Below are 13,999 nucleotides of genomic sequence, written 5' to 3'. Positions count from 1 at the left end.
ACTTGAAGCTGCCTCTCCAGGTTTGGAAAATTTCACAAAGATAAAACTCTCATTATCACGGAAACCAAGAATGTCTTTCACAAAAATTCATTCTCCACAATGTCTGAAATGGATGCCTGTGGAAAGCAGGGAAACATCCACTTTCCTAACAAGACTGTATTGCAGACCCAGCTGGAATTCTCCTGAGCTTTTCTGGGGCGCCCCTGAGCTTGGAGCACCTGCCACAACCCGAGATAACTCATCAGTTATCAGACACAAGAAGTTCAACTTGGCTACAGCAGCCAATGCCAAGTTGTACGGACCATTTTTAATGGAACTCTCCTACTTGAGAAGATTCCTAATCGAAGGAGATACCCAAAACCTCACTGGCCCTTTGATCCTAATGCTGCGGATTCTTCAACAACTTGTTGGCCCGAGGGCCCACTGAAGAGAAAAAAAGAAGTACCTTCTGCTCACTTCACAGAACTCTGTGCTGTGGTGTGTCTAGTCTCTGCTCCAGGACTGAAAGCCAAAGATAGAAAGAGGGAAGAGTTTGAATTTACCCTTCTGGCCACACATTTGGATTAGTTGTAATCATCCTGATTTCATCATTTTGCTTGTCTGGTAAGATGCAAGTTATCCGAAGGCGGCCAAGTCCCATTTATCTTTTTGTTTGTTATTTTTCACCACATAAATGTTGGTTGGATAAGTGAATGAGGAGACAAAGAAAAGAATGAAAAAAGTAATTTTCCATCCTGAAATAATGAAGGTTCACCTCAGATCTGTAATCAAACTTTCCCTACATCCATTTGTTGACATTCTACATGATTTCAGTGACCACGAGTTAACATGTGAGCCCCTGGCATTATGCAGTGTACATCAGCTTATGCAATACTGAGGAGCTTCTTTCTCCACAATGCGACATCGTCAGATGACACGCCTGGAGGGGTGATGGCATGGAAGAAGGAATAGGAAGACGGAGGCATGAAACCACATTTTTACATGGTATTTCATTTATAAGGAGCTTTCACATTTATTATATATTTAAGGATGATAACAATTTTCAGAATGGTGATGATTTCCCAAGAATTAGGCAACAAATTCATCTACCCCTTAAATTTTCCCAACCTCTTTCCCCACTACAGAGATAGAAATAGGATGGGGCCTCTCTCCTGGAAATTCTCTCTTGATGGAACTGCAGGCAGGTCAAGGTTGCCTGCAAGGCAGGGACCCTGAGAACACAGCCTGCACGGCTAGGGCCCCCCTGTGAGCAGGAGGAGAGCCATGCTCCTTACAGACTGCCCAGTGAGCTAAGGAGATTCAGGTACTTGTTGACCACAGTGGGCATGGGAGTAGGACAGGAAGAAGAAATGGAAGTCTACACATAATCTTCAGACCTCATCATGGGGCGCCAGGATGGCTCAGTCGGTTGAGCATGTGACTCTTGATTTCGGCTCAGGTCACGATCTCAGGGTCGTGGGATTGAGCCCCCTTTGGGCTCTGTGCTCAGCGGGGAGTCTGCTTCTCTCCCTCTGCCTCTGCCCCTCCCCCCAGCTCACGCACACACAAGCACACACGCGCACGTTCTCTCGCTCTCTCAAAATAAATAAATAAATCTTATTTTAAATTTTTTTTAAAGACTATTTATTTATTTGAGCAGGGGGAAGAGCAGAGGGAGCGGGAGAAGCATACTCCCTGCTGAGCAGGGAGCCCGATGCGGGGCTTGATCCCATGACCCTGGGGTCATGACCTGAGCTAAGCCAGACGCTTGACCAACTGAGCCACCCAGGTGCCCCTAAATAAATCTTTAAAAAAAAAAATCTTCAGACTTCATCAGGACCATTTCCTCTACCCTTATTCCTGTTTTCTACCAGATTCTAAAAGGCAGCTAAACAGGTTAGCCAAATATCACCTTTACCGATAGTCCATTTCCCTGTTCCTGGCTTAAGTGCAAATAGTGAGGCAGAAAATCACCAAAAAAGGGGGGGGGGTAAAAAAACCACTAAGATGATAGACATAATCCACACCCGAACAACCAGGCATCTTGGCAAATGCCCCAGAAAACTATTAGAGAACACTCTAATACCATTTACCATTGGCCTTAAATAGTATCTTTGACACTGAGGAGTAAGTTGCTTCTGGATGGGGGGAAAAACTTTCCATGATGAAGAAGTCCCTTTAGACCTTTTTTCCCTGTATTCCATAAGGAAAATAAAAAGACATCAGAACCATCCATTCCATTGCCTTCTCCTCCTCCTAACTACACACACACACACACACACACACACACACACACACACACACACACACTTGAACTATGGGAGCCTCTGTGAGCAAATCTGGATACTTTCTCCCACTGTCCTATACAGTAGGATTGCACAATATGATGCAGCAAAATGCTCCAAGTTCCACAGTCTCCAGGGATCAGCATTTAATAAACTTGGTTGGCATTTCTGTAATATGAACCATCAATGCTACATTCTGGTTCAAAGGCACCTATGGTTGGAATAAAGGAAGCAATTCGGGGCACTTTCCCCCACCCCTTTGCAGAAATACTTTCTGTGGGAAAGAAAGATCTGGGGCAAGAAAAAGAAACACAGAAAGTGGCAGAAACTAAGAAACAAATTATTCTTTACAGAACAGTCTGTAGCTTTGTGCAAGGAAAAATAAAATGCATTAAAGCTCATTTAAATATAAAACTAAGAGAAAAGTTATAAATGCTACCATAATAGTGTTATATTTACTCTATAGATATTATGAAACAGAAAATTAATATTCCAAATGGAATTGTTATCCTAAGACAAAAAATAATATAATTATTTCCTGTTAAGAAACATGATACTGTATATCTAAAAACAGTATAAACAACTGTTACCCTAAAATAACCATGAATGTTCAGACATAAATCCTCAGGGAAAAAGGCACAACTGTAGTTATATTATAAAGCTGTGTTCCTCAAATTCAGGATAGTTCTACTGAACAACAAAGCACAATTGACATTCATTTCCCTCATTGTCAAAGGCTATGTCTAAAGAATTATTTTAACTCACCATGTTTTTAAAACCTCACACAGGACAGACACTTTATATCCTGGAATTTATTTGATGAGAAATACATTATTCATTTATAGAAATCAATGTATATTTTTTGAAAGTATCAGATGTGACTAAAAGAAAAAGTAGCATTTAGTAGCATTTAGTGTAACACCGCAGGCTCTTGCAAGAAAAGCTCTCTGAAACAGTTAAAAATACTTAGTTCCTTAAACTAGTGAAAGAGAAGCTACTCATGTATCTTGCTTCATGTGAGTCATAAAGCAAAGTCTCAAGAATTAGAATAAACTGAAGCTTTCTTCCCTAAAATGTAGCCAGCAAAATTGACGAGACCTAAAAACATGGCCTACATTAGTTTAGCAACACAGAAGAAATAATTCTGTTCTTGCACAGACCAAGCCACTGAGGGAGGCAGAAAACTGTGGGTTCCTTAAGGGCTTCTGTTTTATTAATTTTTGGAGTGCTGCATCAACCCTGACCCACACAAGACACACAGCAACAATCTATCCACTGCCTGCCTGCCTGAATGAATGAATGAATGAATGAATGCAGTATGGCACACAGGCACCTGATCAATAGCGACTCTATCAGAGCCTGTATGCCAACATTTTCCTTTCTCATTCTCCTTCAGTTTTCCCTAACTCTTTCTCACGCTCCATGGTGGACCAAAGATGGTTGCAAATTCTTTGTCATTTTGTCCATGGAACATCCCTTCTGCTATCCGCTTTAATCTAGGGCAAATCTGTAATTTCTTTGATTAAGAGCATATGGAAGAAGTGACTCTGTGACAGTTTCCAGAACCAGATCCTAAGACACTGGCAGCTTCCACTTCTTGTTTCTTGGAACATTCTCTCTGGGAGACCCAAGCTGCTAGGCAATATGTCCCACTATTGAGCCTGCTGTGCTAGCTAGAGATGCCAAATATAGATGCTCCAGGTTTCAGTCCCAACCAAGCCCAGTTTTCCAGCAATCCTTAACATGATGCCACACACTTGAGTAAAGCCATCTTGGACCCTCCAGACCAACCCACCCACCAGCTGAATACTACTAAAGTGGTCTTCATCAACACCACGGAAGCCAGAAGAACAGGCCACCTGAGCGCCGCCCAAATTCCCAACCCACAGAATTGTATGGTATAATAAAATGGGCTACTGTTTTAAGCCACTACGTTTTTGGGATGATGTTACACAGCAATAGATAATTGGAACAGAGTCTTCCTCCCCTTCTAAAGATCAGCAGTAGAACCCAAAGGCAGCCATGCTAACATAGCTAGTCCTTGTACTCCTATGTTTGGCTCTGAAGACAAGGCAGGCAGATACTGGGAGAAAAACCGAGATTCTACTCATACGGTTTGGAGTAGGCTTTGGGTCTTTAATGCTTCTAGAGAAAGGTTTACCCTGATGGTCCGCAGCTATCTACTCCCGAGCCTTGGCACCAAAAGGTCATGGAGCCTCCAGCAGGCACCACAGAAGGCCATACCTGCCTCATGAGCTCCTCCTGGCGCATTCTGATCCTCTCTCTCTCCATCTGGATCCTCTGAAGCCGGAGCTTCTGCTGCTGCTGCTGCTGAGTGGTCAGAGCATTGGGCATGCTCATGAGCCCTGCTGGGGGGTTCTGAGTAGGGTGGTTCTGCTGGCTCAGGGTAGTGGGTGCCATTTGCTGCTGGTGCTGGTGATTCATCACTATAGGAGGGAAGACCATGCAGGAGATTAATGAACAGGTCCTACAATACCTTATCAAAAAGAGGCCATCAGAATGCTCTGTGCTTTGGAGTATATTCCTGAGATTCCTTCCAAAGTACTTTCCTGTTAATCATTACTGTTTAAGTAATTATTACCTTAATTCAATTCATGGAGGCTCAGACACTGGCCCCACTCCTGACTCATCCAGTCTTGGCATTTTGTGCCCTGTTAAAAATTATTTCACACCTTCCCTGTGTCTAAAGCACATTTTAAGCCTTTAGGAACATAGTGGTCAAAAGTGAATTCCACAAAAGGTTACCACAACATATGACGTAATTTCAGCAGGACATCTGGGTGTGTGTGTACTTTCTAGACACCCTGCGTGTTCATGTCAGAGCTAAGGAGGGCGTGAGATTATAGATACACAGCAGTGCACGATGATGTCTAGGATGATGAGTGACTGACAAGCAGGACGTTAAAACACAGTACCTAGACCAGGGATCTACACAGAAGCAGGACCCCACTGACGCTTTGTTAAAAAAGGGTACCCCAAAGGAGCATAAGCTAAGCTCAGAAACAAACACCTGATTGAGGAAAAGATGTTTTAGTTTATGCAAAGGGAAAAATTAGTGTGAAAGAAATTACATAAAAATGATAATCATGGGGGCGCCTGGGTGGCTCAGTCGGTTAAACGTCTGCCTTTGGCTCAGGTCATGATCCCAGGGTCCTGGGATGGAGCCCCACATGGGGCTCCCTGCTCAGCGGGGAGTCTGCTTCTCCCTCTGCCCCTCCCCCTGCCCATGTGTGCATCCACTCTCTCTCTCTATCTCTCAAATAAATAAATGAATATCTTAATAAAAATGATAATCACGGTGCAGTCAGTTAAGCGTCCAACTCTTAGTTTTAGCTCAGGTTGAGATCTCAGGGTCCTGAGATGGAGTCCAGCATGGGACTCCACACTCAGCATAGAGTCTTCTTAACACTCTCTCTCCCTCTGCCCCTCCCTCCTGCCCTCTCTCTCTCTCAAATAAATAAATTTTTTAAAATGATAATCATATTTGTGATTGGATAAAACATTCTAGAAGTGTTTTAAACTTTTTAAGGATTTTCTTTCTTTTTTTTTTAATCTGCACTTAACAACATCTTAAATTTTAGCATGTAGTACTTCACTTGAGGAAAGAATTTTAAAATCCTTTAATGAATTCTAGAATTGGCATTCCCACACACACACACACAAAACATTTTTAAAAGGTGCTAGTTTTCCTTAAAACAGTTTACCAGTCAAATTTTCTTAACTTCTGCCTAGGCAATATCCTATAATAAAGAAAACCACAATTTTCTGTCTATTTGCTCTTACATCAGGGCCCAGAACAATATATAGTTTTATATACTCCATTTCTGAGGAAAAACTCTCAATTTTTGCTATGTTTGGTATCACTGTCTTTAAAAAAGAAAATCACTGGTGTATCTTATTAAAGTCTAAAAGTTAAATATTTTACATCTTTCATTTGGAAGACAGGGACATCATGTGGAAACATATTTTATAACTAAGAATTTTCTTAAATGAATTTTAAAGTAGCCTAATCGACTATATATTAAATGTATATGTACACCCCATTCACACACACACGCACACGCACGCACTCAAAAGAGAGCACCAACACAGGATTTTCTGTAGACAAACTGGTTTCCTTGAGGAATGATTAAATGAGTTCACAGCAGGAACTTCCTCTGGATGTGGGTAGAGGTAGGGTAAAAACATTCTTTTTTAAAAAAATTATTTATAACTCCCTCAAAACTTTACCGCATTTCCTGTGTGCCAGCCACTGGGCTTGTCGTTGGATAAATAGCTCCTGCCCTCACAGGAATTAACAGGCTGTTGGAAGGAATGTGTGAAGAAATGAGGTGAATTCATATGTGGAGCTGTGGAATGCCAGAATGTTAGGCTTTGTCAGGATTCTTAGAAATTATCTAGTCCACCCCTTTATTTTACGGGAGAGCGACTGAAACCTAAGAGAGGTAAAGGGGTGTGCTCTGATTAGGGGCAGGCAGAACCACCCAAGCCAGGGAGGCCTCCAGACATCCCGTCCACTGGCTCTTTCAACTGTCCTTGGCCGCCCTCGGTCACGCCTTACACTGAGCAACAGAACAGCTGCTGAAACTGAGAACAACCCTCTGAACACGGTTTGCCTTCAATAGCAAGAAAGTTACCACTTACACAGCAGGTCATCAAAACAGGGCCTCCGGCCCAAAGCCGCTCGCATTACAAACAGGAAGGGTTCAAGGCAGGTCTGGGTAGATTGACAACTGTCTGCTCAGTAACGAGCTCCTGAGCGGGAGGTAAGAATGTTTGGAAGTATTCTGCCTCACCAGTGCAGGCTTTCCTTTCTGAATCCAGCCCATCACAAGGAACGCATGCCTCCTGGTACCATTCCTGGCACACAGGGAAACCCAGTAAATGATGAGACGAATGAATGAAACCAGTTGGCAATCTCTTATGTCCTCAAGTTTGAGAACAGGGGGAAAAAAAAAGGCACAGTCCTAATTGATGCGAAGTTACTGAAATGAGTATTTCATTTTTCAAATGACATTCCAGAAATGGTTAGAACATTTTGCAGTCTCTATTGGAAGGCCTGGGTAGGAGGGCAGGGATTGTGCACACATGGTATCACCAGAAAAAAAGGGCTCTTAAATACAGATTAAAGTCCGACAAGGTCCAGATATCCAGAAGGGCTTGATTCATAAGGCCTCTTTCAGGCCAGAAGGAAGCTTAGATGGAAGAATAGTGATTATTTCCAGGGACAGCCATTTCTGAACTTCTGAAAAAGGAAGTTTTTAGCAGTCAGACATAAGTGCTATAGACCAAAAAAGATGCCCAACTGTGTCTCTAAGAGAAATCTGTAAAGTGAAATATTTCCAATATCAGAAATCCCCAGATTAGGAAAAAGAAGCTTAAAAAAAAGTTAGGTTGTTTGTTGGCAGCACAGAGGTTATTAATTTTTAAAACTGACTCAGTTCTATGGCAGGGATGTCCACTATCACCACTGCTATTCAACATAGTACTAGAAGTCCTAGCCTCAGCAATCAGACAACAAAAAGAAATAAAAGGCATCCGAATCAGCAAAGAAGTCAAACTCTCACTCTTTGCAGATGATAGGATACTTTATGAGGAAAACCCAAGACTCCACCCCAAAACCGCTAGAACTCATACAGGAATCCAATGAAATGGCAGGATATAAAATCAATGCACAGAATCAGTGGCATTCCTATACACCAACAAGACAGAAGAAAGAGAAATCAAGGAGTCGATCCCATTTACAATCACACCCAAAACCATAAGATACCTAGGAATAAAGCTAACCAAAGAGGCAAAGAATCTGGACTCAGAAAGCTATAGAATACTCATGAAAGAAACTGAGGAAGAAGCAAAGAAATGGAAGAACATTCCATGTTCATGGATTGGAAGAACAAATATTGTGAAAATGTCGATGCTACCTAGAGCAATCTACACATTTAATGCAATCCTTATCAAAATACCATCAACATTTTTGTTGATATAATAATAATAATAATATAATAATAATAATCCTAAAATCTGTATGGAACCAGAAAAGACCCTGAATAGCCAGAGGAATGTTGAAAAAAGCAAAGCAAAGCTGGTAGCATCACAATTCCAGACTTCAAGCTCTATTACAAAGCTGTCATCATCAAGGCAGTATGGTACTGGCACAAAAACAGACACATAGATCAATGGAACAGAATAGAGAGCCCAGAAATGGAGAGTCAACTAATCTTCGACAAAGCAGGAAAGAATGTCCAATGGAAAAAAGACAGTCTCTTCAACAAATGGTGTTGGGAAAATTGGACAGCCACATGCAGAAGAATGAAACTGGACCATTTCCTTACACCACACACAAAAATATAGACTCAAAATGGATGAAAGACCTAAATGTGAGACAAGAATCCAGAACACAGGCAGCAACCTCTTCGACCTCAGCCGCAGTAACTTCTTCCTAGAAACATCGCCAAAGGCAAGGGAAGCAACAACAAAAATGAACTATTGGGATTTCATCAAGATAAAAAGCTTTTGCACAGCAAAGGAAACAGTCAACAAAACCAAAAGACAACCGACAGAATGGGAGAAGATATTTGCAAATGACATATCAGATAAAGGGCTAGTATCCAAAATCTATAAAGAACTTATCAAACTCAACACCCAAAGAACAAATGATCCAATCAAGAAATGGGCAGAAGACATGAACAGACATTTTTCCAAAGAAGACATCCAAATGGCCAACAGAGACATGAAAAAGTGCTCAACATCACTCGGCATCAGGGAAATACAAATCAAAACTTCAATGAGATACCACCTCACACCAGTCAGAATGGCTAAAATTAACAAGTCAGGAAACGACAGATGTTGGCAGGGATGCGGAGAAAGGGGAACCCTCCTACACTGTTGGTGGGAATGCAAGCTGGTGCAACCACTCTGGAAAACAGTATGGAGGTCCCTCAAACAGTTGAAAATAGAGCTACCATATGATCCAGCAATTGCACTCCTGGGTATTTACCCCATAGATACAAATGTAGGGATCCAAAGGGGTAAGTGCACCCCAATGTTTATAGCAGTAATGTCCACAATAGCCAAACTGTGGAAAGAGCCAAGATGTCCATAAACAGATGAATGGATAAAGAAGATGTGGGGTATGTGTGTGTGTGTGTGTGTGTGTGTGTATGTGTGTGTGTGTATATATATATATATATATATATATATATATATATGCAGTGGAATATTATGCAGCCATTTAAAAAATCCTGCCATTTGCAATGATGTGGATGGAACTAGAGGGTATTATGCTAAGCAAAAAGTCAATCAGAGAAAGACAAGTATATGATCTCACTGATATGAGGAATTCTTAATCTCAGGAAACCTGAGGGTTGCTGGAGTGGTGGGGGGTAGGAGGGATGGGGTGGCTGGGTGATGGACACTGGGAGGGTATGTGCTATGGTGAGTGTTGTGAATTGTGTAAGACTAATGAATCACAGACCTGTACCTCTGAAACAAGATAGTAGGAAGGGAAAATTGAAGGGGGGGGAATTGGAGGGGGAGACGAACCATGAGAGACTATGGACTCTGAGAAACAAACTGAAGGTTCTAGAGGGGAGGGTGTGGGGGAATGGGTTAGCACAGTGATGGGTATTAAGGAGGGCACTTATTGAACGGAGCACTGGGTGTTATACACAAACAATGAACCATGGAACACAACATTAAAAACTAATGATGTATGGTGACTAACATAACATAATAAAATAAAATTAAAAAAAAAACTGACTTGGTTCTGGTAACTTAATGAGGTGACAAATACATCGGAGCAAGACTATCTTCAGGGACGTGGGGAGTCTGCCCTGCTGGTGTACAAAACCTGCACCGGGTTTACTCACGATGGATGCCACACATCAAGCAAATACTGCTCGGCAGATTTTATTAGCGTCTGCCTCCTTATCTGGGGGAGTTGGAGACTTGGAAAGGAGCTCTTCTAACACCACACCCTTGCTAGTCTTCAAAACACCAGCCCTCACAGAGACATGGATAGGGAGGAATGAGGGCAATGTTGCTTTCTTTCACTTCATTTCGATTTGATCATGCAGACTGCACATCTCCAGTTATTACCTATAGAGACTAGAAAAGAATGGAACTTAGACAATAGTTTTGTTTTCAAAGGAGAGGGCACACACACCCACAGAACTCTGTTGTGAGAAGATTCACCACGGTATTATGTATAATAGCAAAAAGACTAAAAACTGGGTCCACCGATGAGAGATCATGATCCATCTGTTCAGAAATTCTCAATAACCATGCCCGAGGAGGGGGAGCTCTATAGGGACTTAAATGGAACAATCTCTAGGAAACATTGTTCAGAGAGGGGGAAAAAAAAAAAAACCAAGGGATGGAATTATATGTATGGACGTGCTATTGCTTATAGTTAGAAAGGGAGGGTATATTATACATAGAGAGCAAATCTCTCTAGGCAGATATACAAGAGACTGGTAACAGTGGGCGCCCCTGGGGAGGAAAGCAGGTGTCAGGGATGGGAGATCTTCCTTTTCTTCTTCTGTACCATTTGAAGCTTTCCTTTGTGCGTTTATTATTTATAAAAATACAGAAGTAAAAAACATAAAAACGTGGTCATTTGCATACTTTGGATGCATACGCATCAAACTCAATATTTTCTTGATGGGAATGCAAGGAGGTAACCCCCAAAATGATCTGATAAGCAACAAATATGGCTTAAGAATGTAATCAAGATCATGAAAGCTGAGAGCCTGCCTGGTACAACTCCTCTTTGTAGAAATGACAAAAATCAATACCCAAAGGAAGAGTAAATTTGGTCATGGTCATAAAATGGCTAGGAGCCTAGAAACCAGGTGTCCTGGGTCCACTGAGGTGTTCATGATTCAACCTGCCACTCTGCTCCCTCTAGTCATCTGATTTCCAGCTATTACTGAACCTTCTTCTCTGAGCTTGCGGCTCATGAACGTTACTGATTTCTGGGGTTCTTTAAAACCACTGCTTTTGCTAGCTACTCGGAGAAAATGGGGGCAGGGAAGGCCCAAGACAGAGATAAACAGAGAGGAGGTCCTCGGGAGAGCATGGGAAGGTAAAACATGTAAATCTGCAATGAATATAACACTTCTTGGGATAATATGCCAGAACATTTTAGGGACAGAACAACAGGCCATGTATCCCAAATGCCGTTTCTGAGGCCAAACCAGTTGAGGGCAGGTTGCCATGAAATGCCTCAAAAAGGCTAAAGACCTCATCAGCTCTAGACTTTTGCCAGTCCCCACAGAAAGGAATAACCCAAACAGAAGATTTCTCCATTGAAGCAGGAATGCATCAAAACTAAAGCAGAGAATCTTTTTTTTTCCTTCCAAGACAGTTAGAATTTAAATTTAAGTCCACATTTATCTTTTTCATTGTTTTCATCTCCTTTTCCTTTTTTTTTTTTCCTTCAATAACTGGCTTTCTCTTCTCTCTGGAAATCAATAAAACCATGCTCTGCAGCTATGTGGCCAGAAACATTTCACTGCTATTATTCAGTATAAAAGAAAACACAGAGTCAAACAAACTCCATAGCATCTGAGATCCGAACACCCTTTTGGTTCCATGACTCCCTGGTGGAACCAACGGTCAACACAGGAATGGGGTGTTATGGGGGGTGATTATCCATGTTGACTATAACCCTTTGGTTAATGCTGCCCCAGACCATGTCCACTGATGTACCCTCGGGACTGCTCCAGCGAACACACTTGGTCACTTCTATGAAGACCCAAGAGTAGGCTCAAGACAGGAAGGTCCAAGAACTCAGTTCTAAGCCCACACATCACTTGTTACCTAAGAAACAAGTATGTACAAAAAAAAAAAAGGGTAAAGGCTTCACTCCTGAACTTTTTGCCTTTTGCAGCACAAGGGAATGGGGAGCAACAGCTCATAAAGTGCTTTGGCAGCTAAACCAGGAGCTGCAGACGATGAGGGAGGCCAGTGAATCAGAGGCTGCCCAGTGCGCCTCCTGGAATGTTTGACAAACGTCTTTTTGGCCTCAGAGAGGTTCAGTGACTAGTGCTATTCCTGTGTCCTGGGCTTGCTTCCCTCGTTTTTAAAACAGGATTGGTTACACAGCACAGACACACAAAGACATACAGAAACACACACACACACACACACACACACACACACACACACACACAATGCCAAGTGAAGAAACAAAACCTTAAGGGGTTAGGTTCAAATATGAAACCCATCACAGGCGTGGACAGAGCTGGCTCGGAGTAGGTTATGGAAAGAACAACCAGTGTGCTGATGGCTAGAAGCCACCCCAAAGCCCTAGAAAGACACAGAAATCACTTTATTCCCTTCAAATCCTTCTCCCCAATTCACATGTGAGTCTGGGAGGGAAAAGAGGAATGCCTGTGGCTGGTATGCGTTTCTCATCTCTCTCTCAGCCTCCCTTCTCCTCCTGACAAACCTCTCAGCTGAGAGACCACTATACCTGGCACTTTAAGTTGAACCTTTTTTTTTTTTTTTAAAGATTTTATTTATTTGACAGAAAGAGGGAACACAAGCAGGGGGAGCGGGAGAGGGAGAAACAGGCTTCCCACTGAGCAGGGAGCCCAACGTGCGACTCGATCCCAGGACCCCGGGATCATGACCTGAGCCGAAGGCAGACACTCAATGACTGAGCCACCCAGGCGCCCTAAGTTGAACTTTTAAAAATACATGGTTTTGTCAACATGTCAGAGGCACAAATCCATTTAAGTGAGCAAGAAGGCCTCTGTAAGCACTCCATGACTTTTTCCACCTCCAGCACCCACTCCCCAACTGTGCTTCTGTTCTACCAATAATGGAGAAAGTGTCATGTGTTACGGACTATGGTTCATTAGTTGCATAAAAATATAATATCCGTGAGTTCACACTCATATAAACAAATGCCTGAATATATGAATAAATGGAGGGGGAAGAGACAAATCTCCTGAATGGAAGAATTCCAAATAATTTAATGTAGATACACTGTCCTCAAGGAGGGGGAGCAAAACTTCCACTCCTTAACAATGGATTGTGTATAGTGACCTCCTCCCAGAGAGTACAGTATTGAATGGGTGGGGGGGAACAATAACTTTACAGGGGAGAACTCCTATCAGCCAGCTGATCAAGGTCAACCTCAACAATGATAAGCCATAGTGACAGCATGACCCTTGATAAGATCTGACAAAAAGAGCACTTCCTCCCAAAGCCCATCATCCCAAGTCTAATCAGAGAAAAACATCAGACCAATTCCAACAGGGGGGAATCCTCAAAATTCCTAAGCAGTACTCCCCAAAACTATCAAGGGTATCAAAACAAGGACAGTCTAAGAAACTGTCATGGTCAAGACAAGTAAAGGTAATGTGGTATTTCGCATAGGACCGTGGAACGGAAAAAGACACTACGTAAAAACTAAAGAAATCCCTGTATCAATATTGGTTCATCAATTACAACAAATATAGCATACTAATGTAAGATGTTAATAATATGAGAAATTGATGAGAGTGTATATGGGAACCCATCTTTTCAATTTTTCTGTAAATCTGAAACTGTTTAAAAAAAAAAAACAACCCTGTGTGTGTATAGTAACCATGTCTTCAATAAATACCAGGAACTGTGCAAGACACTGTCTCTTCCATACTCACTATTAATTCATTTTTATAGGGTACATAAAATGGACACATTTTATAGGTTATATAAAAAAT

The 13,999-nt window shown here is 42.0% G+C and overlaps 1 protein-coding gene across 1 annotated transcript in view; it reads right to left on the bottom strand.

Annotated features, from left to right (window-relative positions):
- The window catches only part of WWTR1 (WW domain containing transcription regulator 1), a 132,865-nt gene that overhangs the window by 19,514 nt on the left and 99,352 nt on the right, over window positions 1-13,999 (bottom strand). Inside the window, exon 4 of the mRNA XM_025880680.2 lies at window positions 4,509-4,711. Coding sequence (XP_025736465.1) covers window positions 4,509-4,711 — 203 coding nt within the window. The remainder of the gene's footprint in view (window positions 1-4,508; window positions 4,712-13,999) is intronic.

The sequence above is a fragment of the Callorhinus ursinus genome, unplaced genomic scaffold (assembly GCF_003265705.2).
Source record: "Callorhinus ursinus isolate GAN/ISIS: 27379988/994484 unplaced genomic scaffold, GSC_fseal_2.0 scaffold1, whole genome shotgun sequence".
NCBI classification, from domain to species: Eukaryota; Metazoa; Chordata; class Mammalia; order Carnivora; family Otariidae; genus Callorhinus; species Callorhinus ursinus.
The sequence above is the reverse complement of the archived record's forward strand: the minus strand, read 5'-3'. Positions and strand labels throughout refer to the sequence as shown.